We start from the raw sequence: 27,060 nt of genomic DNA on the forward strand, positions 1-27,060 counted from the left end.
GTAAATGAGAATGACCTCCTTTGTCCATCCCAGAATACCCATAGATAATCTATCTAATATTTATATTTTTAAAGTTTTGTAATATAAAATCAGAGCTTGAGTGAAGAACACAGAAATCATTAACCAAATCATCATGCAGCATTATGAGAAATTATTCACCATGACTGTGTGCTCCGTACCAGGATAGTGGCCACGATTTTCCCTCATTCGTCCTAAGATTTACTTTTTTAAGACACTAAAAAAAAGCAGAAACAGCCTAAGTACATAATGGTAAAATGCTAGAAATACATTGTTCTCAAGAGATTCCTGTGAAATAGGAAAGCAATGTGGTATGGCTGTGCCCTCACCTGAAATACTGAACAGGTTCACATCCCTGCTGGGCTCTTGGCCTGGGATTGAAAAGAAAGGTTGCTACAGAGCAGTGCCTGCTGCTCGTGGCCCAGAGCCTCCAGCCATGCAGGGACCCAGCTGCCAGGAAATCACCCCAAATCTCCATCCTGCCCTGCAGCTGGATCACACCCACCCTGGCCTCTGCCCCAGGTTGTTCAGGCTTTTCTCCCACAGATGTCCTGGCCTCTCCACTCGCTGGGATAACCTCTCCTGCTTCTGCCTCTTTCCTCCTCCCCATTTTCTCTCTCTTTATTTTGTATAAACCTCCTTTCTCCAGGGTACCCACAGTGCTGAAGGAAAGGCAAGGCTGGACCTAAAGGTCCATTTATACCACATTGATGTAAATCAGATTTACAGCACAGAGGTCAATCTCCATTTACAGCACAGCTGAGGCCACCTCACTGCAGCACTGAAGGGGCTGATTACAGACCATGACTGGAACAGGCAGAGTCACCTCTTGTTGTGAGCCAGTCACACTCTGGCTCTGGAGGATTTCTGCTTCTGGTCTGCAAGTTTTGATGGGAATTCCTCCTTTCCACCCTCATCCCGTCCACCAAAGATGTTTCAGGAGGATGCCCAGGACAGGTACTACAGTCCACTGTCTTTTTAGAACACAGGGTAAGGGACAATGCCAGTATGCTCTAGAGGATTTATTTGTGGGCTTTCTCTAGACTAAAGCCACGTAAATTTGGGAACATCCTGGAGGTTTCAGTGGCTGGGCTCACGGCTAAGGGAGGGTCAGGGAAACAGGGGCTGGGTCCCTTCCAGACTGTAACACTGGAGCCAGAGTCCCCAGGGAGGGCTCAGGCAGGGCTGCTCCCTTCTCCTGCAGACACTCTGACCCTCCCCTGAGCTCCAGCTGTGTCCCAGCCTGGCCTGCACCTGCCCACTGCTGACCTGGACCTGGGCCCACAGTCTGACTGCCCAGCTGACCTCAGACTTTCTCATCACCCTGCACTGGTCAGGTCTCCTAGAACACCAGGGCTTGAGCTGTGAGGCTCCCACTGGCCTTGTCCCCTGCTGCTCTGGCTGGTGATTTCTGATTTCCCAAGGACACCTCTGATGGCAGCCAGTCCCTCTGATAAGGACCAGGATCTTTGCCTGGCCCTGGCCAGCTCTCCTCATTCCTTATCAGAAGATGGAATGGGGCGAAACAAAAAACAAGAAGGGAAAAAATCGAGATAGAACTACAGATACCCCATTCCTCTTCCTGTCACTGTGAATGCTCTGAAGAAGCCCAGATCTCTCACAATCTTTTCAAGAAGATTGTGACAAAAATACAGAGAATGTGTCATGAACTCCTCACCAAGATCTCTCACAATCTTTTCGATAAGGTTGTGACAAAAATACAGAGAATGTGTCATGAACTCCTCACCAAGCCTCAGCCGGGGGTTTGCTGGTAAGTCTTGGAACCATCTGAGATGCTTTTCTCCTTCCATTCCTTAATGGATTCTTTATCTCCTGGGCATTAACTCTGCCTCAGTCCAGAAGCTGACCCAGAAGCTGTTCCCACTGACTCACTGGAACAGGTATCACACCCAGCCCTGGGGCTGCTGGATCTCCTGGAAGAGAGATCACCTTGGAAGAGGTGGATCAGTGTCCACTGCTGGTGGGCATCTGTGCACCTTTGTGTCTGTGTAGACCAACTTTTATTGTACAACCAGAAAAATTCACTTTATAAAGAAGCAGAGAAATGTTTTGGAATAACCACTGCCCTTAAGGCTTTACTGATACGACAATCCTGTAGCAATGAGTGAACTTTTATTTCAAAGCATAATTGAACACAAGCTCCAGGGCAGCAAGGCTGTGGTTGGGAGAGTTGTAATTTGCATTTTTTCATCTTGCAATGACTACACTGCTATGAAAATTCCCATTTTAGTTCTGCTCCAATTATCACAAGGTTCCTGCATCTGCACGTGGTCCTGATCCACATGACATGAAGAACTACAAAAACTTTTTAATTAGCCCCATGGTGACAAAATCTAGTTTTGCTAATTATATTATTGTTATTCTTTATTGAATGACCAGAAGTGCAAGGTGATTTGAGAGTTTGCTTTCTTCTTGAATCCCATCATTTCCCTTAACAAAGGCATCAGGAATCCTATGAGGGAAGGTGGTTGGAGTCTTGTGTTGGAGGTAGGTTTGCATCCCCTGCTTCTCTGGCTAGAGCTGTGCTGTTTTATCTGGTAACTTGAGAATGACATCTCGTAGCTTGTGTGAAGCTGGGTGACAGAAACAGGAATTTGCTGAAGGTATTTGCTCTTTCTGCCAAAAATACTGGAAGGACAAGTAATTCTACATGCTGCCAGTGACTGGAAGAGAAAATGACCTGAAAATGCTTGTTTGTCACTTTTAATCTATAATCTTACTTAACAGAGTCAGCTTCAGAGACACTGCCCATGTGTTGGGAGAGGTCTGAGGGAAGGCAGGCATGAGTCATAGGTGTCTCAGCATTTCAGTATTTCAGGTTTTTGCTGGAGCTCAATCTTACTTTTATATTAGGGAGATTACTGAGGCAAAAGAGAAAGGTTGGATTAGAGTTGAAAGTAAATTGCTTTTTCTCCCCCACTGCCGCCGCCCCAAGCTTCTGTGAAAATATTAGTTTTTATGGGAAATGAGAACAAAGAATACACAGCATTAACTGTGGATTGATAGAAAACATGATTTCATACAAAAAGTGGCTTTCCTTTTTGGATCTGTGCAAAAAATGTGCAGTTTTCAAGCAGAAAATAGGATTATGTATATAGGGATTTAAAATAGAATTACTCACTGACACTAAGGAGCAAGCTGTGATGGGAAGAAATTACAGTATCCCTGCAGAGTATTCACCAGAGGCAATGGAAATGTGCATGAAGTTCTCATTTCTACAGTTCCCTAAATTCCAATTTGGGATAGTTTAACTGTTTATAGAGGAAAATAGAAAAGTTATGTTTTATTCTGCATGTGGCTTTTTCTTGTAAGAAGTTAGATTTTTGTGTCAGCAGCCAAATAGAGGTAGTGAGTTCCTGTCAGGGGAACGGCTCAGTCATCTCAGGCTGTGGGTGCAGGTGGGCCATTGTCATCTTCTCTTAGAACTTCCCCACAGTGTCTCCAAATTCACTGGATATTACAACTTTATTTTTCTAAAACTTGAGACACTGTCTCTGTGATTTTTAACTCATGCCATTTATCTGACTGGAAAGAAGCTTGAGAAAAGACTGTGATGCAGAGATCTTTGAAATAATCCAACGTCAGGGAAGACCAGAGCTTGGAAAGAAATTGGGGTTGACACTGATCTGACAATGGAGCCTAAGGAGGAGTAGCCTGGCCACAGTGATGTGACCTTTAGGGTGAGCACATTCCCTCTCCAACCTTCTTGACTCTGATGGGAGCTGAGACAGCCACCCCCCTTGTCCTGACTTATTTTTTAGTGCACAGACCACCTGGCCTAGTGTGGACTTACACATCCAGCCAGCCACAACGGGAGTGGAGGATTAGGGAAAGCAGGTCCTGTGTGGGTGACTCTTTTGTCTATATGGAGGCAGAGCCCTTGCAGCTCCAGCAGCTTCAGCTCAGCCTAACTCGCAAGTCCTTGCTTTAGGCGAGGTGCATTCCAGGCAGAGGTGCTGCTTCCCCAGCTGAGTGGTGTGGTCGATGCTCTAGAGGGAAGGGAAGCCACACTGAGGAACCGTGACAGGACAGAAGTGGGCTGGGGCAAAGCTCAGAAAGTGCAACAAGGCCAAGTGCAGGGCCCTGCACATGGGTGAGGGCAATCCCAAGGCTGGGAAATGCATGGGTTAAGAGTGGCCTTGCAGAGGGGGACTTGAGGGTCTTTGGTGGATGAAAAACTCTGTATGTCCTGCCAATGTCCACTCACAGCCCAGAAACCTGAAATCATATCCTGGGCTGCATCAAAAGCAGCACGGCCAGCAAGTCAAGGGAGATAATTCTACCATAAACTCTCCTCTCCTGAGATCCCACCTGCAGAACAGTGTTCAGCTCTGGGGCCCCAAGCAAAAGGAGCACATGGACCTGCACAAATGGGCCATGGACCTCCTGATCCAAGGAGGGCCACAGATATGGTCAGGAGCCTGGAGAACCTCCCCTGTGAGAACAGGCTGAGAGCTGGGGTTGTTTAATGTATGGAGAGAGGAGAAAGCTCTGGGGAAACCTCTCAGCAGCCTTCCAGTACCAGAAAGTGGCCTGCAAGAGAAATAGAGAAGGACTTTATACAAAGGCCTGTGGTGATAGGAGTTGTTGAGGACAGCAAAATGGGGAAAGTAGTCAGTGCACTGGAGGGCAGGGCTGATATTTGTAAGGGCAGTGTGGAGAAATAGGTTGGCACAAACATTATCAAGTCTGACATGAGTAAATGTGTCATCTTGCGTCTGGGAAAGGACAAGCCTGTGCAATCAGCAGAGGCTGGTGGCCTCTCCAGGAAGCAGCTTTGTGGGTAATGACCCTGTCAGGCAAATAGGAGATGGGAATGTGTTCCTCTGTCAAAGAAAGCAACAGGCAGCTTCAGCTCTGCTAGCAAAGGTCTGGGCAGCAGGTGCAGGGAAATGATCCCAGCCCTCCATCCCTGCAGGACTGTGTCAGAACCACAGCACTCCAGGACAAGAAAGGCACTGATACATACACTGGACTGGCTTCCTTGGAGGGCCTCCAAATTTATCCCTGGGCTGGATCACCTGACGTTCAGGAGAGGCTGAGAACTGGATTTGTTCACTCATGTAGAAGAAAAGGGTAAGGGGAAACCTCATTTCTGTGTATAACTAGCTGATGAAATGAGGATACGGAGGAGATAGAGCCTCCCTGGAGGTGTACAACAATAAGATGAAGGGCAACAGACACTAATTGTGTCTGTTATTAGTGTCTAAATAACAGACACAATTATAATTGTGTCTGTTATTTAGACACTAATAACAGACAATTAATTGAAACATCCTAAGTTCTCACTAAATGTAAGGGAATTTGTTTATTTTTTGTTTTTCCTGTAAGACTGGTCATATACTTGAACAGTCCACAGATTTTGTGAGACTTGATGACTTCCAGAAATGCCTCCGTAACGTAAATTATTCTATGATTCTATGTTTTAATAATTCTGTAGTCCAACACACATTTATGGCTCTTGTTTGTGCAGGGAAAAAGAATGGAATCACAGAACATCACCACCACTGTGACAGAATTTGTCCTGTTGGGCCTGACCCAGAATCACAAGCTGCAGTATTGTCTCTATGTGATCTTCCTTCTCATCTATGTAATAACCTGGCTGCTGAACTTCACCATCATTGCCACTGTGGCTGTGGACCACCAGCTCCACACGCCCATGTACTTCCTCCTGGCCAACCTTGCTCTCCTTGACATCAGCGATTCCTCGGTCAACACCCCCAAACTGCTGTCAGGCCTCCTCAGCCAGCACACCGTGATCTCCTTCAGTGAGTGCTTCCTTCAGATGTTCTTCTTCCATTTCATAGCAGGTGCCATGGCCTTCCTGCTCGTGGGGATGACGGTGGATCGCTGTGTGGCCATCTGCGAGCCCCTGCGCTACCTGTCCATCATGAACTGGAACATGTGCACAGGGCTGGTGGCAGCTGCGTGGTTTGGTGGATTCCTTCATTCCATTGTACAAATTGGTTTTCTCCTCCAGCTGCCGTTCTGTGGCCCAAATGTGCTGGACAATTTCTACTGCGACGTCCCTCAGGTCATCAAACTGGCCTGCGCTGACACTCGCATGGCCGAACTGCAGATGGTGTTCAATAATGGAGGGATCCTCATCACCCTTTTTGTAATCTTGATTATTTCTTACATTGTCATCTTGCTTAAGATAAGGACATGCATCAGAGAGAGGAAGCAAAAAGCTCTGTCTACCTGTGGAACACAGATAACTGTTGTGAGCTTAATATTCATCCCCTGCATCTTCACCTATGCCCAGCCGTATAAGAAATACCCCAGGGACAAAGTGGCCTCTGTTGTTTACACTGTGGTCACTCCCATGCTAAACCCGATGATCTACGCACTGAGAAACACTGAGATGAAAAAGGCCATCAGGAGAACACTGGGGAAAATAATTCAGTCAGCAGGAATACAGAAACCAGACCGGGCAGTAGATCCAAAGCCATCAAATCTGGTGTTTCCATGAGAAAAGGGTGTTCATCACTGACATTCCTGCTCCTTCAGGAAGTGGGCAACTTCCCAGATGTGAGATGAGGACAACATTCACTCCCATCAGTTTAGGAAGCTCAGTCACGTGGAGTTTGCAGTCTGGTGGAATGTCCAGGGCCTAATAAAAGTTGTCTGCAATAAATCACCTGCAAAAACATCACCATGCCTCATCCTGGGCACTGCCAGGGACCCTGCCCACACCTCGTTCCCTGCTGTGGCAATCACAGCTGAGCCTTCCACCCCAGCAGGTCTCACTTCCCTTTAGCACCCCGGTGCAGTTTCACCTCAAGTTAGCATTGATGCCTTACTGAACCTGGAAATAAAACAACACACTTTGGAGATAATATCAGAACAGGAGGGAATATGAAGGCTGGTCTTTATTGGAGGCCTCCAGGGACAGACATGGAAAATGTCCACAAAATGCCCACCCCCCACGGGGTGAATACAGTTTTATAAATAAGTTTAGCAAATTAGCATAATTGACAAAAATCACCAATTAGGAGCACAAGAGGTGAGGCAATTTCACCCAGTTCAACCTTCTCTGAATCCTCCCCACTCAGACAGAAACTAAACTTTGTTTATAAAAATATCTTGAAGAGCTGGGCTCAGCCTTGGTTCCTAGGGAAAAGCAGAATAGGATAGGGACCTTGGAATGTGTTTTGTCTTTCTGCCTATCAGGGCAGGGAAAAGTACTGGGAAAACTAGCTAGAATAAAATAATAGGCTGCAGAGATACAAATAGATGTGTAAACAACACAGAGAATATATAAAAGGAAAAAGGCAAAAATCAATTTTTTACGATGGCATCTACACATTATTGCATTAGTAACTTCACCAGCAATGTTGAGATAAAGAAAAAAGCATTCTGAAAATGCTTTAGTAGGAGAAAATTCTCAGACCTGGAAGGATTGTTTAGGCTTAGAGCTGTTTAATTCCCTTAGAAAGACAAGTGGGAAATGAAATCCCTCTTGACAGTAGAAAAAAAAACTCCCGCAAAACATATAAACAACTGATGGGAATAGAAACTGATAAGAGGAAGTAGAATTCAGAATAATAAAAGGTAAAAAAGAAAAAGTAATAAAAGCAAACAAGGGGAAAAACGTCCTTATGTCGCTTTTTGATGCTTTGTCAAAAGTCAAAATTTTATGTCATGTCTTGAAATTAAAACATTTCTTGACCTTCTTTATTTTCTCCCTTCTTCCTTCCTTCCATGGACATCTGAAGGGCTCATTGTGCTGGCTGTGTGTATAAACTGAGTGATATTTAATTTCTCAGTTAATTTAATATCATAGTTAATTTAATTAATTGCAAACCCTTACCCATATGTCTGCTCAAATGTCAGCCCTGGCACCAGAGGCTGCACCCAGGCTGCCTCTGATCTGAGCTGCTGCTCTCAGTCCCTGCTGACAGAGGGTGAACATCCTGTGCCAGAGGCTGGAGAAGGATTTGACTCTTTGCATCCTTTAGACAAAGTTTTCTCTGTCTTTTCTGTTTGCTGGTTGTTTCTGGCTCCAAGGGTGATAATTACAGAATTGTGGCATCAGCAGTGGTTCTGGAGTGCTAACTCAGGTGCCATGGGGTCTGAGTTAAAGCTCTAAGGTGCATGAATTTACTTGCAACTATTTATTGTATTTATTATTTCTTGTAACTTATATTATTCCTGAATCATGTGACCTGTAGAAGCCATCATCTAGAATTCTCCATTTGACTTATCATATTAATTCAATAAATCAGACAATTCTTTCTTTTCTTTCTTTCTCTTTCTTTCTTTCTTTCTTTCTTTCTTTCTTTCTTTCTTTCTTTCTTTCTTTCTTTCTTTCTTTCTTTCTTTCTTTCTTTCTTTCTTTCTTTCTTTCTTTCTTTCTTTCTTTCTTTCTTTCTTTCTTTCTTTCTTTCTTTCTTTCTTTCTTTCTTTCTTTCTTTCTTTCTTTCTTTCTTTCTTTCTTTCTTTCTTTCTTTCTTTCTCTCTCTCTCTCTCTCTCTCTCCTTCTCTTTCTCTCTTTCTCTCTTTCTTTCTCTCTTTCTCTTTCTTTCTCCTTTCTCTCTCTCTATTTCTTCCCTCCCTCCTTTCCTTTCTTCCCTTCTATACTACATAGTTACATGTATATTAATAAACCCTGTATATTAATAAACCCCTTGTAATGCTAATAAAAACCTCACCACTGACCTTTATTGTCATAAGCTGAAGGAAGCAGCACTTTCCAACAATGCTAAAACTTCATTATGTGGTTCTAAAGTGAAGAATCAATATTGCACCAGCAACACTATTAGTGTTATATATAATGACTAATTTAGCTGTTTTCTTGGAGCTTCCTTAAGGAGATCCAGTGCATCCATGGCAGGAGGTGATGTGACAGAACCATGAACTGTGGCAGCGTGTCAAGAGCTCAGCAGCCCATATGAAGACAGACATTTAGATCAGTACCAATTTTTGCCAGAAGAAGTCAATTAATTAGTAATTAAATACCATTTCACACAGACATCTGAAAATAATTAATAGAAAAAAATTAAAATGTTAAAATGTATGATTTTTAAAAATGCATTCTTCCATAAAAATGCCCGAATCAATAGTTCACATATTGGGGTTGGGGAGATGAATCCAGGCACAAACTTCTGCCTTGGTCTGTTTGTGAAGCTGGGATCCACTGAACGGCATAATTAACCAGAACTTCCCTTTTTTATAGAGGAGAGAGGATGGTGTGAGTGAGCTCAGCTCTAGCAAAACTCTGTGTTTATCAGAGACTAAAAATCAGTGCTCCTTGCTAGAGGTGATTTCTGATTTAACCAGCTAAACACCCGTCTTGCTTTCTACCACATCAGTTTCTGTTTGGGGTATCCTTCATGCACATTTGGCATTTGGAAAGAGGAAACAGAAGAGAGAAATTCAGGAAAAACAGAAAGTTGCTGATAGTGTTTGGTGGGAGGGCACTGCAGGTATAAATGTTTATTCCAAATGGATGAATGATTCTGGATGTCTCTTTCTCCTTGGGCCAGAGTCTGAAACATCTTAAAAAGAGGCAAAATTAAAAGCTTTAACCCTTTGGAATGCAATGTCCCTTAAAGTGATTAACACTGCTGTTGTTACACTAAAGCAATTAAACTTTTTTTAAGAAATGCTTCTTTCAGTATTACATTTTCAAGTGATAAAACAAGACAAAAAAATCTGTTTTTACAGAGATAAAAGTAGATCAGCTCCCAGAAGCAAAGTCTGTAGAAATGTAAATTAAGTTTCATTAACTCTTTCTCCAGTGTTCAAATTATGAAGGAAAAAGGGTTTCAACAATACAGAGACAACTTCAGTTCCCTAGAGGACTCTAAGCAAACAACATTGCCACATGCAATTAAATCACTTTGTCATTAACTCATTGTTGTGAAGTTTCTGAAATCGGGCAATGATTTCATCCTGAGATGACTTACACTGCCTTTCTCTTTTACAAGCAAACTAAACCAAAAAAAGAACAATAAACTCAATTATACTGCCCTTTACTGCCTTCATGGTCAGATGAAGCAGAGACAGCCCCCAAAGGTCAGTGTGGCCTTTGGTAGTGAAGATTTCTTCTGCCTGACCTCAATATGGAAAATACAGTTGGAATATTGCAGGCTCAGGGCTATTCACCAAGCCAGAGCAGCTGCTCTATTCAGAATAAACTTCAAACCCCTCCCAAATGAATACTTGTAGGCTGTAGCAGCCCTTTTCTCTGTGTGCCTTTGCAGATATCAGCTAATCCTCTGGAAACTCCTTTTCATGCCTGGATGAGTTTCTCCAGCTGAGACTTGCAGAAGGCTCTTATCCCCTGACTCAGACTCCACAGTGCTTGGAGTGTGTGGGCACTGCGCTGTATTAAATGCTGAGTTCATGCTGGAAATAAGGAATGAGCATTAATTAATTTTCCTTTCCTTTCCTTTCCCCACATCTTAAATGAAAAACACAAGGCTCTGAAAGAAGAGAACTAATTTCCTTATCACTTTCATTCAGTGAACCTCTTTTCTGCTGGAAGGGATGGAAAACATATAACAAGAAGACAAAAAGGCAAAGCAAAACATGGAGGTCCTACCAATTAGTGTACGCTTAGCCTGGAAAGTTAACTGTAAAATAATATTTCTTCAGTGAGAGGGTGAGGTGAGCCCCTGCAATGGAAGTGAGAAGTTCCAACCTGGATACTTGAACTAGAAAGGGGAAGTGTTCTGCTTTAGAAATAAATGTCTGGTATATATATTGTACTTCTAAGGAAGAAATTGAGATAAAAATTCTAAATTATTGTTTCTGAAACAAAGAATAAAGACAAAATATTTACAGTTGTGAAAGAGATCTTTGTGCCTGCAGTTTCCCCCGAGCTAGTAAACCATTAGAACCCACAAAAAATGGAAATAGGGTTTTTAATCTACACATTCATGGACAAGAAAATCTTTATTTCTTCATCAACACTGCCATCACTCTGATTAGTACTTCTTTCACCTCTTTATTCCTCAGGCTGTAAATCAGGGGGTTTAATGTGGGAACTACAGTTGTGTATATGAGAGCAAGGATTTTCTTCGTGTCTTGTGAACTACTGGATTTCGGCTGCAAGTAAATCAAGGTCCCACTCGCACAGTACAACGTTACAACGGTGAGGTGTGAGGAGCAGGTGGAGAAGGTCTTGTGCCTGCCCTCTGCAGAGGAAATCTTGAGGATGCTGGAGATGATGCAGCTGTAGGACAGCAGGATGAGGCAGAAGGGCGTGAAGATGACGAGCGCCGTGGCGGAGATGAGCTGCTTCTCGTAGCGCGACGTGTCCGTGCAGGCGAGCACCAGCAGCGGGGGAATGTCACAGAAGAAGTAGTTGATCCTCCTGGGCCCGCACAGGGACAGGGTGAACACCCAGGCCGTCTGCACCACCGACACGACCTGGCCACTGCAGCAGGAGAGCAGCACCAGGGCGAGGCAGGCTCTGGTGTTCATGATGGCCGGGTAGCGCAGGGGGCTGCACACGGCCACGTAGCGGTCGTAGGCCATGGCTGCCAGCAGGTACCACTCGGTGGCCGCCAGGAAAACCACGCAGTAGAGCTGCGTGACACAGCCCAGGTAGGAGATGCTCCTGTCCTCTGACACAAGGCTCGCCAGCATCTTGGGGACAACGACTGAGGCTGTGGAAATGTCCAGGAAGGACAGGACGCGGAGGAAGAAGTACATGGGCATGTGGAGGGCGGGGTGCACGGTGACCATGCAGATGAGGAGGTTCCCGATGAGAGTCATGCTGTAAACGAAGCAGATTGTGAAGAACAGCAGGTGCTGAAGCTCTGGGCGGCTGGACATTCCAGAGAGGACAAATCCAGTCAGCAGGGTGTGGTTTCCTGCATCTTGCTCCTCTGCTGGCTCCATCTGGGAGGAATCAGAGGGACAGACTCAGAGCCGGAGTCACTGCACCCAGATCACAGCGCTTCAGCCAGTTCCTCAAACCAGGAGTGTCCTGGAAATGCCTGGAGAGCTGCTGGGTCAAAGGGTGGAAGCCTAGAGCAGGCTGGGCAGAGCACACGGAGAAGGCAATGGCTGTGTGTGCTGTCAGTGCCCCCCAGGTGCCATTGTTTGAGACAGTCACCAAGCCCTGCACTAAGAGGGGTTGGCATTTAAGGGGTGGCTCCACCATGGGTGCAGGGTTAAATGCTGAGGATTTTCTCTCCCCTCAGATGCCAGGTCTGTGCTCCCAGCTGGTCCCACAGGCGCTTCCTGCCGTGAGGGGAACGCCCAGATGGCAACAGAAACACCACAGACCAAAGAGAGAAAAACCCTTTTGTTACCTTAGGGAGCAGTGGGCATTGCTCCTTGCACTTTGCTTTTCCTACGAGTGGGCTGACAGGGCAGCAGCCTTCCTCCAAGACATCTGAAGTCACCTTTAGAGCAACTCAGCTTCAGATGAAAGCCAGGGAAGTCCAGGCTGTGGGAGGCTTTGGCTCATATTCACATCAATCCCCAGCTGTCAGTAGGACAGAAATACTTCCAAGAGCCCAGCTTTGGGAAAAGCACTCCCAAGTGGAGCAAGCAGAAGCTGCGAAGGGAAACCTAAGCCAACCTCTGTCCACCAAAACACCCACAGACAAAAGTAAACAAAAAATTCTGTCTGTAGGCAGGCAAAGGAAGAAGGAATAATTCAAGGCAGAGGTGCCCATAGAGAATGATAAGGAAGTGCAGAGGGTGAAGCTCAGGACCATCTGTTCATGACTCACATTGCCCTGTTCTCCTGAGGAGTGCTGCTGTGTGTGAGATGCTCACGCAGTGCTGGACCAGCTCGGTGTTTCCTCGCAGCCCAGGACGGGAAACTGAGGCACTGAAAGAGAGAAGAGATCAGCCTGCCACAGAGGAGACAGGGCTGGTTAATTCTGTGTCCTTCAGACTCAGCATCTCTTCCCAAAGGAGCCACCAGCCACAGCACCACACTAACAAATCTCAAGGCACAAAATGTGTTTTCGCATCAGAAATGTACCCATGAACGGGCACAGAGGGGGGAAGCAGAGCTGGCACACAGAGCAGGACACAGCCTCAGAGCAAGAGCAGTCCCACAGCTCTGCCATGACCAGACTGACTCTGTCTGGTTTCTCTTCAGGCTGAACTCAAACAGGACATCTTCTGTCTGTGGTTTTTATGACATGACCACAAAGGGGCAAGCTGTGGATCCCAGAGCCACAGATGCCTTTAAACACACAAGCACAATGAAGAAACTCCCAATATTCTCAGACATTTGATGCTCTGATGTATTCAAAAGGGATCTTTCTGGCTTTGACTGTTCCCATTAACACAGGAATGAAAGGGCATTTTGGGGGTGATATCTCAATATAGCCTATGCATGACAGATAGAGAAAGCAGTCTCTAACAGCACACATTCACACTGGTTTTCTTAACTTGTCAGATCCATGTAGCTGAAGTGGAAACTACTTAATTCTGCTCTCCAAGCCCAAATGAAAGTTTTAGACTACTGCTGTGATCATTAGTTCTTCATTAAAGTCAACAACACTCACAGCAGCCACTGTTTCACTGACAGTCTTTTATCCCCTAATTCAGAACACCTCTCAGAAACAACCCTCAATTTCTGTAATTTGTGTGTGGTGGCTCTGAAGCCCCTTATGTGAATTTTGGCCTTAGCTACTCCTTGGATTTTCTTTATACATTCTCACAATAGACATTTTGAAGTAAAGTGTCCTACCTCCAGCAATTCTGCCATCCACTGCCTCTGAAATGGGGTGGTTCCAATTTTGATAGAAGTATCTCCCTTGTTTTCTTACCTTAGGAACGGTGTTGGGCTGATGATTCCTACTGGCAGCTTACACTGCAGATTAAAAATTCTATTTTAAATGCAGCTGATCTTCTGCCACAGCTGGAATAATCTGTTGACATTATCTTATGGCATATACCATAGAAAGTAAGACAAAGACTTGCCCCACAGAGAGGAAGAAAAGGAATTTCTTAGATTTGTTTCAGCTCAGTTGAACTGGCTGCAGCTGAATAGAGACCTCAACACTTCTCTGTTCTTTGCCCATGAAGGGAACAGCTGAGCTGCCTCTTACACCGGGCTTAAGCAGAGTCTCTCCAAAGCCCTAAAATCCCTGCAGGTGGGATTGATTTAATCTGATTTCAGAACTGTCAGGGATGGTTGTGCAGAGCTGTGCTCCCTCTGTGGGCAAGGGCATGTAGCAAACAACGACATCCTTATAACAGCACTGAAAAGCTGCTCTGGGTGGCAGCCTGGCCTCCAGCCCCTGTAAAGGGGGACCAGAGGGACTTCTTCACACACAGGCATCTCATGTCTTACATGTCTGAGGCTATGAACTCTGCACCCTCACCGGCTGGTGGCGGATTGTTAACCTGAAAGGTCTGGGGAACAGCTGGAAACATCAAGGGATGTGTGACTGCAAGGACACAATTAGCCTGATGTTGCCTGCTGCCTGTGTTTAATTGGACTGGGTGCCTTTAGGGGCAGTGCTGCCTCTGGCAGGAGAGTTTTCATTCAACTCCAGCCACTCACATTTCATTCCTCTATCTTAAGTGACTGCTTGTCAACTTTTAATCCATCCTTCCTTTCCTTCCTTCCCTTACCTCCTTCCCTTCCTTCCCTCCCTTCCCTCCATTCCCTCTCTTCCCTCCTAACTTCCTTCCACAAATACTGGTAATTTCCTATCAATTATAGTAGGAAAAATGATCCAACGGAACAAAAATTAGATTTGATTGGAAATGCAGAAATTAAACCTGTACCTAGTACCAATCTAAACAGAGCTCTGAGCAGCATCACCCCCTGATGTGGTCAGAGACACCTGGTCTGGGAAAAGACTGATAAGAGACCCCGAGAATGAGGACCAAATTTGGATCAAAGGTGAAGGGATCAATAACAAATACAAAATTCGAGTGAGGGGGAAAATGAAGTTTCTTCATTCAATAACTGAATCTTTTAATTTCACAGAATTGGCTTCTTATCAATCCATGAGAGGTTAGCAAACAGAGATTTCTGTAGCCATCTGATGGCATGCAAATGCTGGTGATCTGAGCCAATGCCCCTGTGTGGTCAGGAAAGGAAAAAGCACTTGAAGGATGGAATTCGTGTGAATTTTCCAGATCTCCCACTACTTCTGAAATTGGAGGCCTGATTCTGCCTTTGGTAAATGAGAATGACCTCCTTTGTCCATCCCAGAATACCCATAGATAATCTATCTAATATTTATATTGTTAAAGTTTTGTAATATAAAATCAGAGCTTGAGTGAAGAACACAGAAATCATTAACCAAATCATCATGCAGCATTATGAGAAATTATTCACCATGATTATGTGCTCAGTCTCAGGATAGTGGCCACGATTTTCCCTCATTCGTCCTAAGATTTACTTTTTTAAGACACTAAAAAAAAGCAGAAACAGCCTAAGTACATAATGGTAAAATGCTAGAAATACATTGTTCTCAAGAGATTCCTGTGAAATAGGAAAGCAATGTGGTATGGCTGTGCCCTCACCTGAAATACTGAACAGGTTCACATCCCTGCTGGGCTCTTGGCCTGGGATTGAAAAGAAAGGTTGCTACAGAGCAGTGCCTGCTGCTCGTGGCCCAGAGCCTCCAGCCATGCAGGGACCCAGCTGCCAGGAAATCACCCCAAATCTCCATCCTGCCCTGCAGCTGGATCACACCCACCCTGTCCTCTGCCCCAGGTTGTTCAGGCTTTTCTCCCACAGATGTCCTGGCCTCTCCACTCGCTGGGATAACCTCTCCTGCTTCTGCCTCTTTCCTCCTCCCCATTTTCTCTCTCTTTATTTTGTATAAACCTCCTTTCTCCAGGGTACCCACAGTGCTGAAGGAAAGGCATGGCTGGACCTAAAGGTCCATTTATACCACATTGATGTAAATGAGATTTACAGCACAGAGGTCAATCTCCATTTACAGCACAGCTGAGGCCACCTCACTGCAGCACTGAAGGGGCTGATTACAGACCATGACTGGGACAGGCAGAGTCACCTCTTGCTGTGAGCCAGTCACACTCTGGCTCTGGAGCATTTCTGCTTCTGGTCTGCGAGTTTTGATGGGAATTCCTCCTTTCCACCCTCATCCCTTCCACCAAAGATGTTTCAGGAGGATGCCCAGGACAGGTACTACAGTCCACTGTCTTTTTAGAACACAGGGTAAGGGACAATGCCAGTATGCTGTAGAGGATTTATTTGTGGGCTTTCTCTAGACCAAAGCCACGTAAATTTGGGAACATCCTGGAGGTTTCAGTGGCTGGGCTCACGGCTAAGGGAGGGTCAGGGAAACAGGGGCTGGGTCCCTTCCAGACTGTAACACTGGAGCCAGAGTCCCCAGGGAGGGCTCAGGCAGGGCTGCTCCCTTCTCCTGCAGACACTCTGACCCTCCCCTGAGCTCCAGCTGTGTCCCAGCCTGGCCTGCACCTGCCCACTGCTGACCTGGACCTGGGCCCACAGTCTGACTGCCCAGCTGACCTCAGACTTTCTCATCACCCTGCACTGGTCAGGTCTCCTAGAACACCAGGGCTTGAGCTGTGAGGCTCCCACTGGCCTTGTCCCCTGCTGCTCTGGCTGGTGATTTCTGATTTCCCAAGGACAGCTCTGATGGCAGCCAGTCCCTCTGATAAGGACCAGGATCCTTGCCTGGCCCTGGCCAGCTCTCCTCATTCCTATCAGAGGATGGGGTGGGGGGAAACAATAAACAAGAAGAGAAGAAATCCAGATAGAACCACAGATACCCCATTCCTCTTCCTGTCACTGTGGATGCTCTGAAGAAGCCCAGATCTCTCACAATCTTTTTGATAAGATTCTGACAAAAATACAGAGAATGTGACATGAACTCCTCACCAAGATCTCTCACAATCTTTTTGATAAGGTTGTGACAAAAATACAGAGAATGTGTCATGAACTCCTCACCAAGCCACAGCCTGGGGTTCTGAGAACAAAAGCAGCAAATGACACAGCTGAGGTTTCCTGTTTCAGCTCCACACCACTATATAGAGGTTGCCATTCAGTACCTGTCTCCTGCCTGGCCACAGCAACTGGTTTGGCTCATCAGGACAGGGGTAGAAGATGCTGCTTCTCCTTCTTCTCACAAGTGCTTTTGCCCTTCTGCCCTGGGCTGGGGCTGGTGAGTACACAGAGGTGGGACTTGGACAAGAGCACACAAGGGCACAGGTGGACACTGAGCAGTCAGTCTCAGGAGGTTCCTGCCTCATCATCTCTACTCTCCTACTTTCCTCTCTCCTCTTATCTCTCTGCTCAGACTGTGCCTGAAACCAGAGAGGCATTACAGGCACTAGGGCTGTGCTCTTTGATGGCATTTTAGTCCCCCAGAGCCAGGTGTGGTCAGTCCCCCAGACAGTGCTGCTTGTCCTTCTCTCCACTGTGCAGCAGCAGTGCTTTGGACACCCCAGGAAGGAGAGCTGCTGGTATCACTGGCTCATGACAGCAGAGGATGAGCCTCTCCCTTCATGCAGCCCCAGACTTGACAGCAAACAGCAGCAGATTAACATTTCCCATCTCTCTTCCAGGAAGGATCATTGGTGGGCGGGAAGCTGAGCGCCACTCCAGACCCTACATGGCTTATTTAAAAATTCAACATGGCTCAGGGACTACTCCATGTGGAGGGTTCCTCATTCGCCCAGACACAGTGCTCTCAGCAGCTCACTGCGCACATAAAAAAGGGTAAGACCCTGTCTTTCCTGAACAGGAGATTTTTTCCAGTCTCACACAGTCCCCCAGGGCCTCAGCCCTGGTCTGGGCTGAAGCAGTGCCCCGTGTCTCCCCAGACAGAGCAGGGATCTCTGGAGCTGAGCTGTCCTCTGTGAGTTGCAGGAACGGTCTGCCAGGGCTGTCCCCTGTTCCTTGGGGACAGGAATGCTCACAGTGGTCTCCAGGGCCGTGGTTCCTACCATGGCTTAGAGCTACTGCTGGAGAAGAGGGTCTTGTGTCTCCCTTTCCCTGCCTCCCTCTGCCTGCAGAATGGGGCAGCTCCCACCTGTGGCAGTGTGGGGTGAGGGATCCTCAGCTGGGCTGTGGAGGGAACCCAGGTCACAGAGGACAACTGAGAGCTGCTCTCTGGGGAGGTTTACCCCAGCACCCCGTCCCTCCAGCCACCTGCAGTGGGGCTGTGTCCCTGTGGCCAATGCAGCTGGAATGTGTTGGTGTTTCCTGGCAGGAAAGTGAAGATCACAGTGATTCTGGGAGCCCACAACATCAATGACCGAGAACAGAGCCAGCAGAGGGTCCTTGCCAAAGACTGGGTCATCCATCCCAACTATTCTCCTGTTGACTACAGAAATGACATCATGCTGGTGAAGGTCTGGCCCAACACACCCATCCTGCCTGAGGGAGCTCCCCCTGCTCACCTCCCCAGGCCTCTGAACTTGCTCCTAATCCTTGGCTGGCTCTAACCCCGTGTTCTCTTTGCCTGACAGCTGAAGACCAAGGCCAAGCTCAATGAGTACGTGCAACCTATCTCCATTCCCAGCCACAAGGAGAGTGTGGGAACAGGAGCTGCATGTGAAGTGGCTGGCTGGGGCTGGATATCTTTGAAAAAGGATAAGACTGATGTGCTGAGAGAGGTGGCACTGGAGGTGCAAAACGAGACAATCTGTCAGGATGTATTCAAGGACTACCAGCAGCAGTCCATGATCTGTGTTGGTGATGACTTCAATAACAAATCAACTTCCCGTGTAAGTGTTGTTTTGGGAGGAGGTTGGGACTGGACAGTGAGCTTGGTTCTCAGGTGAAAGTGAAAGGACACCAGAATGAACCAAGACCTTCAGAATGAGCTGAGGGCCCTCACAGAAGCTCTGAAGCTGATGTGCTCCCTAAATTGGGGTGCATTTTCCTAGCTATCAGCATCATTTGGTTTTTTACTTACCCGGGGATGTTCTACCCAGCCTAGCCAGTGCTTTGGAGTGGAAATTCTTTGTGATCTCCTTGCTAGGATGGCTTAGATAGTTCCCCATGTCTAAAGTAGGTCCATGTTCCTTTTGAGCTTTTGACTCTCAAAGAGCCTGCAAGCCTGAACTGTTTCATGGGTGGGCTTAGAGGAGCAGTGAGGCAGCCACAAACTCTGCAGAGCTGGGTCTGGAGGGAGGGGGGTGGTCGGAAGAGGACGTTCTTCACATGGAGGGAGGGAAGAGGAAATTTGTTCTTCAGTGCAGACAGAGCTGTGCTGTGGCACGTCTGACCCCTCTCACTCCTTTCTTTGACACAGGGGGATTCTGGTGGCCCGTTAGTCTGCAATCAGAAGGCTCATGGCATTGTTTCTTATGGACGAAAATACTGCCTCTTCCCTAAGGTATTTACCAGAATCTCATTTTTTGAGCCCTGGATACGCAAGCAGCTGAAGAGGTTTGCACTCCAAGAGGTGCCTGGCTCTCCATCCTCTGACTGAAATGCTCAGTGCCCCTTCTCCACAAGGCATCAAACACCTCTTGGTGCTCAGAAGCTCCCAGGGGCAGCTGAACCAGAGTCAGAGGAGCCCTCATGGTGCAGGCATGGGCTTTTGCACTCTGTGGCAAGGTAAAAATGCAGGTCCCAAGTACACACAGCTTTCCATTGTTCCCTTTCTCCCACTGCTGCTCCAGCTCTGCTTTCTGGCCATCAATAAAAGCATGTTCAAACCTGCTTGTGTCAGCAGAATTCTTGGGAACTGGATGCAAACCCTGAGTGTGAGAACGAGGAGATGACACCCTTTGGGAGAGCCTGAGTGAGGCTGTAAGTGGGACAGACAGTACAGGTCTGTCCCCAAACTGCAAATGTTGCCCTTGTCTCCATCAGCATTTTGCAGCCAAGCCTGTAGGTTGATGCAACAGCCTGTACAGAACATTTATCCAGCCCTTCAGAAACAGAGGCATCTCCACATGCAAGGGGAGATCATGTGGGTTTCTAGAACCAACCTGAAACCTTCTTAGGATGCTTAACCAGACTAAAGACCAGCCAGCCTGTTTACACCCCGTGTTCCGTCAGTGTGCTCACAGAGAGCCAACGGGCTCTGTCGCCGCTGGCCCAGACACAGCGACAGAGTGGTAGGGGGTCAGTCTGCAAGCTCGCAAGCAGTACTGACTCCTGTGGGTTCTTTGCCTGGTAGAGGCTTATGCGAGCGATGGAGATTCGATGGGCAGTGGAAAGAAAGGAGGAAACAATTTCAGACAAACAGAGGGTTTATTGCAAACACCTCCTCAGCCCGAAACTGTTCGGGGGGAGAGGGGTGTGGGGGGTTTTTGTCCAAAGGATTCGGAGGGGGGGCAAAGGGGGTGGCCAGCCACTGCCAGCCAACTGGGGCAGGTTGCCAGGGGATACAGGTGTAATAGAACATCACTTGGACCAATCAGGGGAAAATAGGAGGGATTTACAAAGGCGGGAGAAATGACAGGCAGCTAACCGTGTGTCGCATGACAGGTGCCGGAGTCATGTGAGTTAAACAAAGGAACAATCGAGGGGTGGGGTACAGGGAACTCAACAAGTACAAAAGTATAGAAAGCCTAACCGATTAAATTAACAAACTGCCACACCGTGTCTCCTTTCAGTAAACCTCAGATGAAGCATTTTCTTTACACCTGTAAAATGCCTGTGGGTTGACCTGGAAATTTCCTCCCACTGGATCACCTGACCAGACCTGAGTGGGCCAGGAGGTGCCCTTGTGGTGTGGTGAGGGCATTGAAAATGTCAAATGTGGCTGAGGCAAAAGCTGTACTGCAGAGACAGGCTTGACCACTTGTGTGAGGAAGAGTGGCATTTCTTTTAGCCTTTTTTCTTTCTTGATCATTTACCTAAGAAGGCATAGAATGAACCCTCAGCAAATTTGCTGATGTTGCAAAACTGGAGGGAGTGGGTGAGACACCAGAAGGCTGTTCTGTCACTCAGTGGGACATTGACAGGCTGGGGAGTTGGGCAGAGAGAAACCTAAAGAGGCTCAACAAGGACAAGTGTAGGATCCTTCACCAGGGCAGGAATAACCCCAAGTTCCAGGCTGGGGGCTGACCTAGTGTCAGAGTCCAGGACATCCCTGTGGCCGCCCTGGAGGGTTTGGAGGCCGGACAGGGGCTCTGGGATCTGTACAAGGGGCTCAGCCAGCCTCACACAGAGCCCAGGAGGGCACTGCCTCTGATCCCTGCCATGGCAGTGAATTCCCACAGTGTATGGAGAATCACAAGCTGAAAGAATTCAAAATAAGCAGTAGCTAGTTTATCACAGAGTGTGAATGTAGAATTTAGGATTTTTAGTTTATGGGCTTGAAGAGGCAAGATGGAGGAATTGGGGAGTGGTCCTGTGCTCCTTGTTCTTGTTCTCATCCCCCATTTTCTGCTGAGTTGTGTCACAAGGATTAGTTTAAAGTAGAAATGACATGTTAACATAGGCAGTAAGTGTTGGTAAGATTCTGTAAATAAAAGGTTCATTGTGGATGGTGTTTGGGTCAGGGGACCGTACAGAAAGCCCGGGACCTTCTGACCCGCCCAGTCCCCCGCGTGTCCTGCTCTGCTGGGGACGCCCTGCAGAGCTGGGACAGAACTGAGAGATAATGAAAGAATAAACAACCCTGGAAACACGGACTGGGGACTCAGCCTGGCTGCTCTGGCTCTGGCGTGAGACCTTTTGGGCAAGAGAAGCTTGAAAGCCCTACACACCTCAGGGAACAGCAACCTCGAGGAGAATCTCAGGGAAAAGCAACCCTGAGAACCTACCAGACAGCAGCTCTGCAGAGCAGGACCTGGGGGTTTTGGTGGGTGACAAGCTGACCATGAGCTGGCAGTGTGTCCTCGGGGACAGGAGGGCCAAGAGGATCCTGAGGTGCATCAGGAGGAGTGTGGCCAGCAGGTCCAGCAGGGGATTGTGCTCCTCTGCTCAGCCCTGGTGACACACTTGGGCTGCTGTGTCCAGGCCTGGTCTCCTCAGAACAGGAAAGAAAAGGAGCTACTGGAGAGGGGCCAGCAGAGGCCACAAGATGATTAAAGGACTCTGATGTCTCTGATGAGCATCTCTGATCAGGAAAGACTGTGGGAGCCAGGCCTGTTCAGTCTAGGAAGGGAAGAATGAGAGGGAATCTCATAATAGCGTATAAATATCTTGGAGTTGGGTATCAAGAGGATGGGAACATGGCCAGAAAGGACCAAGGGATGGCCATAATCTGGCACATGCCCCCTCCACACTTTCCATCCAGTGCTGCACCACTGCTCTGCCATGGTCTGTCTCCTCCACTGGCTGCAGTGTGGATATCTTTTGCAGTGGGGTCCTCTCCAGGGCTGCAGGGAAATCCCTGCCCCACCATGGTCTCTCCCAAGGACAGCTGGGGAATTTCTGTTCTGGCACCTGGAGCCACTCCCCTTTCCTGTGATTTGCTGTTCACAGGATTGTTTTTGACACTTTGTTTTGCCGCACTCCTCACTGCCATGAAGCATTTTGCCCTTTTGGAAATACTTCTTTTTTGGAGAGGCACCACCATCTTCATTGATTGTCCTAAGCCTGGTTGGAGGTGGGTCTGCAGCTCCCCTGGAACTGTCTTGTCTGGTGTCAGAGCAGAGTGAAGGCAGCCCCTGGCCTGTTCTCACATGGGCCACCGTGCTGAACACCACGTCCTGCTCAGCACCACTTCCCTTTCCTGCTCTGGTGGTATCACCGTGTCCTGGTTTGAGGGGAAATGAGTTTTTTCAGGAAGCTGAGGTCAAACCAATCAGTGGTCAGGTTTGAATGTTGGCACCTTCGGTGGCTGCTGAGAGGTTGGACACGCCTCTGAGGACACAAGGGGTTGAAAGCAAGGCTTCCCAGAGGGACTTTCTCTTTCTGGCCTCTCTTTCAGGAGAGGAGCATCTTTCCCCCTTCCCTGCCCAGCTGACCAGGCTGGGTGGGGGAGGGGGGCCAGGTGGGCAGGCTGAGGTAGGCCCGGGGCCCCAAGGAGGGGGAAAGAGAGAGAACGGGACTGGAGTTAAACCAGCCCCATCCAGGATGGAGGGGTGGAGAACTTTGGAGGTGCCTTCTGTCCCCCTGTCTCCCCCCACCCCAGGAAGAAGGTGCCGAGCTGCTGCTGTGTGTGGGAGCTGCCGGAGTCTGCGAGTGCAGCAGCGAGTGCCCGAGCCTGTGGCCTTGCTGGGAGAGCTTTTAACTCTTTCTAAGGCAGAGGAGAACTGTTCCCAGACATTGATTCTCATGGCTGGTGGTTTCAGAAGAGAGAGGGACAGCCTGGGACCGAGATGATAAAGGAAGATGAAAAGAACCCCTCTTTATTGCTAGGGATGAAGAGGAGCGGCTTTTGGGCTGGACTTTTCTTGCGTAATGTTAGCCATAGACAGACCCTGGGCTCTCCTGAACATAAATAAGACTGTATTTGGGTGGATGCTTTTTGGTTCAAAACCAAAGATTTTGTGGCCTAGTCTTGGAACCCTCGGATATGAGAAGATGGCTGGTTTTTGGTATTTGTCCAAACATCCTTAGAAGAGCTCTTTATGCGGTTTTGGTCCATGGACGGTGGTGAGAGCACTGGACATGGAAAGGAGGGTGTCACCCTGGTAGAATTCTCCGGGCGGTGCCATGGGTGACGTGGGAACACGGGAGGGTGGACCTGTGTTTCCTGTGGGGGGTCTGTGGTGCGAGAGAGACTCCTCTCTCCCTGGATGGATTGAAGATTTGTTTTTTTAAGGGATGATGACTTGGATTGGAAACCAGGGTTGTGGAAGGATTAAGCAAGTAGATGAGGGTAATGTGCTAATTGTGTTAACTGTTAGATCATGCAAGGGATGGAAATTGGGGGGAGGAGAAGAAGTGTTCTGGGAGGTTTTCTTTTCTGCTTTTGGGTGTTTGGGTTTTCTTTTCTTGTCTATTGTCTGTTGTTATGTAGGTTAATAAAATTTTCTTTCTATTTCAAGTTTTAGGCCTGCTCTGCTCTGTTCTTGACCACATCTCACATTAGCTCATTAGTAAAAACATACACTCATGGGTGCACTGGCATTTGGCCAGCTTCAACCCATGACAAACACAAAGGGGCAACCTGTGGATCCCAGAGCCACAGATGACTTTAAACACACAAACACAATGAAGAAACCCCCAATATTCTCAGATATTTGATGCTCTGATGTATTCAAAAGGGATCTTTCTGGCTTTTCTTACTATTTCCAATAATACAGGAATGAAAGGGCACTTTTGTGAGTGATATCTCAATATAGCCTATGCATGACAGAGAAAGACATGAAAAACTCCCTGCAGTCTCTAAGAGCACACATTCACACTGGTTTTCTTAACTTGTCAGATCCATGTAGCTGAAGTGGAAACTACTTAATTCTGCTCTCCAAGCCCACATCAAAGTTTTAGACTACTGCTGTGATCATTAGCTCTTCATGAAAGTCAACAACACTCACAGCAGCCACTGTTTCACTGAGAGTCTTTTATCCCCTAATTCAGAACACCTCTCAGAAACAACCCTCAATTTCTGTAATTTGTGTGTGGTGGCTCTGAAGCCCCTTATGTGAATTTTGGCCTTACCTACTCCTTGGATTTTCTTTATACATTCTCACAATAGACATTTTGAAGTAAAGTGTCCTACCTCCAGCAATTCTGCCATCCACTGCCTCCGAAATGGGGTGGTTCCAATTTTGATAGAAGTATTTCCCTTGTTTTCTTACCTTAGGAACGGTGTTGGGCTGATGATTCCTACTGGCAGCTTACACTGCAGATTAAAAATTCTATTTTAAATGCAGCTGATCTTCTGCCACAGCTGGAATAATCTGTTGACATTAGCTTATGGCATATACCATAGAAAGTCGGCCAAAGACTTGCCCCACAGAGAGGAAGAAAAGGAATTTCTCAGATTTGTTTCAGCTCAGTTGAACTGGCTGTAGCTGAATAGAGACCTCAACGCTTTTCTGTTCTTTGCCCATGAAGGGAACAGCTGAGCTGCCTCTTACACCAGGCTGAAGCAGAGTCTCTCCAAAGCCCTAAAATCCCTGCAGGTGGGATTGATTTAATCTGATTTCAGAACTGTCAGGGATGGTTGTGCAGAGCTGTGCTCCCTCTGTGGGCAAGGGCATGTAGCAAACAACGACATCCTTATAACAGCACTGAAAAGCTGCTCTGGGTGGCAGCCTGGCCTCCAGCCCCTGTAAAGGGGGACCAGAGGGACTTCTTCACACACAGGCATCTCATGTCTTACATGTCTGAGGCTATGAACTCTGCACCCTCACCGGCTGGTGGCGGATTGTTAACCTGAAAGGTCTGGGGAACAGCTGGAAACATCAAGGGATGTGTGACTGCAAGGACACAATTAGCCTGATGTTGCCTGCTGCCTGTGTTTAATTGGACTGGGTGCCTTTAGGGGCAGTACTGCCTCTGGCAGGAGAGTTTTCATTCAACTCCAGCCACTCACATTTCATTCCTCTATCTTAAGTGACTGCTTGTCAACTTTTAATCCATCCTTCCTTTCCTTCCCTCCTTCCTTCCCTTCCTTTCCTCCCCTCCCTCTCTTCCCTCCTCCCTTCCTTCCAAAAATACTGGTCATTTCTTATCAATTATAGTAGGAAAAAAGATCCAATGGAACAAAAATCAGATTTGATTGGAAATGCAGAAATTAAACCTGTACCTAGTACCAACCTAAACAGAGCTCTGAGCAGCATCACTCCCTGATGTGGTCAGAGACACCTGGTCTGGGAAAAGACTGATAAGAGACCCCGAGAATGAGGACCAAATTTGGATCAAAGGTGAAGGGATCAATAACAAATACAAAATTCGAGTGAGGGGGAAAATGAAGTTTCTTCATGCAATAACTGAATCTTTTAATTTCACAGAATTTGCTTCTTATCAATCCATGAGAGGTTAGCAAACAGAGATTTCTGTAGCCATCTGATGGCATGCAAATGCTGGTGATCTGAGCCAATGCCCCTGTGTGGTCAGGAGAGGAAAAAGCACTTGAAGGATGGAATTCATGTGAATTTTCCAGATCTCCCACTACTTCTGAAATTGTAGGCCTGATTCTGCCTTTGGTAATTAAGAATGACCTCCTTTGTCCATCCCAGAATACCCATAGATAATCTATCTAATATTTATATTTTTAAAGTTTTCTAATATAAAATCAGAGCTTGAGTGAAGAACACAGAAATCATTAACCAAATCATCATGCAGCATTATGAGAAATTATTCACCATGATTATGTGCTCAGTCTCAGGATAGTGGCCACGATTTTCCCTCATTTGTCCTAAGATTTACTTTTTTAAGACACTAAAAAAAGCAGAAACAGCCTAAATACATAATGGTAAAATGCTAGAAATACATTGTTCTCAAGAGATTCCTGTGAATTAGGAAAGCAATGTGGTATGGCTGTGCCCTCACCTGAAATACTGAACAGGTTCACATCCCTGCTGGGCTCTTGGCCTGGGATTGAAAAGAAAGGTTGCTACAGAGCAGTGCCTGCTGCTCGTGGCCCAGAGCCTCCAGCCATGCAGGGACCCAGCTGCCAGGAAATCACCCCAAATCTCCATCCTGCCCTGCAGCTGGATCACACCCACCCTGGCCTCTGCCCCAGGTTGTTCAGGCTTTTCTCCCACAGATGTCCTGGCCTCTCCACTCGCTGGGATAACCTCTCCTGCTTCTGCCTCTTTCCTCCTCCCCATTTTCTCTCTCTTTATTTTGCATAAACCTCCTTTCTCCAGGGTACCCACAGTGCTGAAGGAAAGGCATGGCTGGACCTAAAGGTCCATTTATACCACATTGATGTAAATGAGATTTACAGCACAGAGGTCAATCTCCATTTACAGCACAGCTGAGGCCACCTCACTGCAGCACTGAAGGGGCTGATTACAGACCATGACTGGGACAGGCAGAGTCACCTCTTGCTGTGAGCCAGTCACACTCTGGCTCTGGAGCATTTCTGCTTCTGGTCTGCGAGTTTTGATGGGAATTCCTCCTTTCAATCCTCATCCCTTCCACCAAAGATGTTTCAGGAGGATGCCCAGGACATGTACTACAGTCCACTGTCTTTTTAGAACACAGGGTAAGAGACAATGCCAGTGTGCTCTAGAGGATTTATTTGTGGGCTTTCTCTAGACCAAAGCCACATAAATTTG

General features: G+C 47.1%; 3 protein-coding genes across 3 annotated transcripts in view; 2 read left to right on the forward strand and 1 right to left on the reverse strand.

The window, feature by feature from the left end:
• Positions 1 to 5,440: 5,440 nt before the first annotated feature.
• LOC134553832 (olfactory receptor 4D1-like) lies at positions 5,441 to 8,547 on the forward strand. The gene has a single exon (XM_063403957.1). The coding sequence runs from the start codon at positions 5,522 to 5,524 to the stop codon at positions 6,509 to 6,511; it is 990 nt and encodes a 329-aa protein (XP_063260027.1). The 5' UTR covers positions 5,441 to 5,521; the 3' UTR covers positions 6,512 to 8,547.
• Positions 8,548 to 10,939: 2,392 nt separating this feature from the next.
• The window catches only part of LOC134553837 (olfactory receptor 10A5-like), a 72,608-nt gene continuing 56,487 nt past the window's right edge, over positions 10,940 to 27,060 (reverse strand). The window contains exons 2-3 of the mRNA XM_063403964.1: positions 12,735 to 12,835; positions 10,940 to 11,892 (exon numbers count right to left, since the gene is read on the reverse strand). Coding sequence (XP_063260034.1) covers positions 10,942 to 11,892 — 951 coding nt within the window. The 5' untranslated portion in view covers positions 12,735 to 12,835 and the 3' untranslated portion in view covers positions 10,940 to 10,941. The remainder of the gene's footprint in view (positions 11,893 to 12,734; positions 12,836 to 27,060) is intronic.
• On the forward strand, positions 16,994 to 19,635 carry LOC134553848 (cathepsin G-like). Its single transcript, XM_063403982.1, has 5 exons — positions 16,994 to 17,132; positions 17,536 to 17,689; positions 18,183 to 18,324; positions 18,442 to 18,699; positions 19,230 to 19,635. Exons 1-5 carry the CDS (start codon positions 17,075 to 17,077, stop codon positions 19,407 to 19,409), a joined length of 792 nt encoding a protein of 263 aa, XP_063260052.1. The 5' UTR covers positions 16,994 to 17,074; the 3' UTR covers positions 19,410 to 19,635.

This window comes from Prinia subflava, chromosome 8 (genome assembly GCF_021018805.1).
Source record: "Prinia subflava isolate CZ2003 ecotype Zambia chromosome 8, Cam_Psub_1.2, whole genome shotgun sequence".
NCBI lineage: Eukaryota > Metazoa > Chordata > Aves > Passeriformes > Cisticolidae > Prinia > Prinia subflava.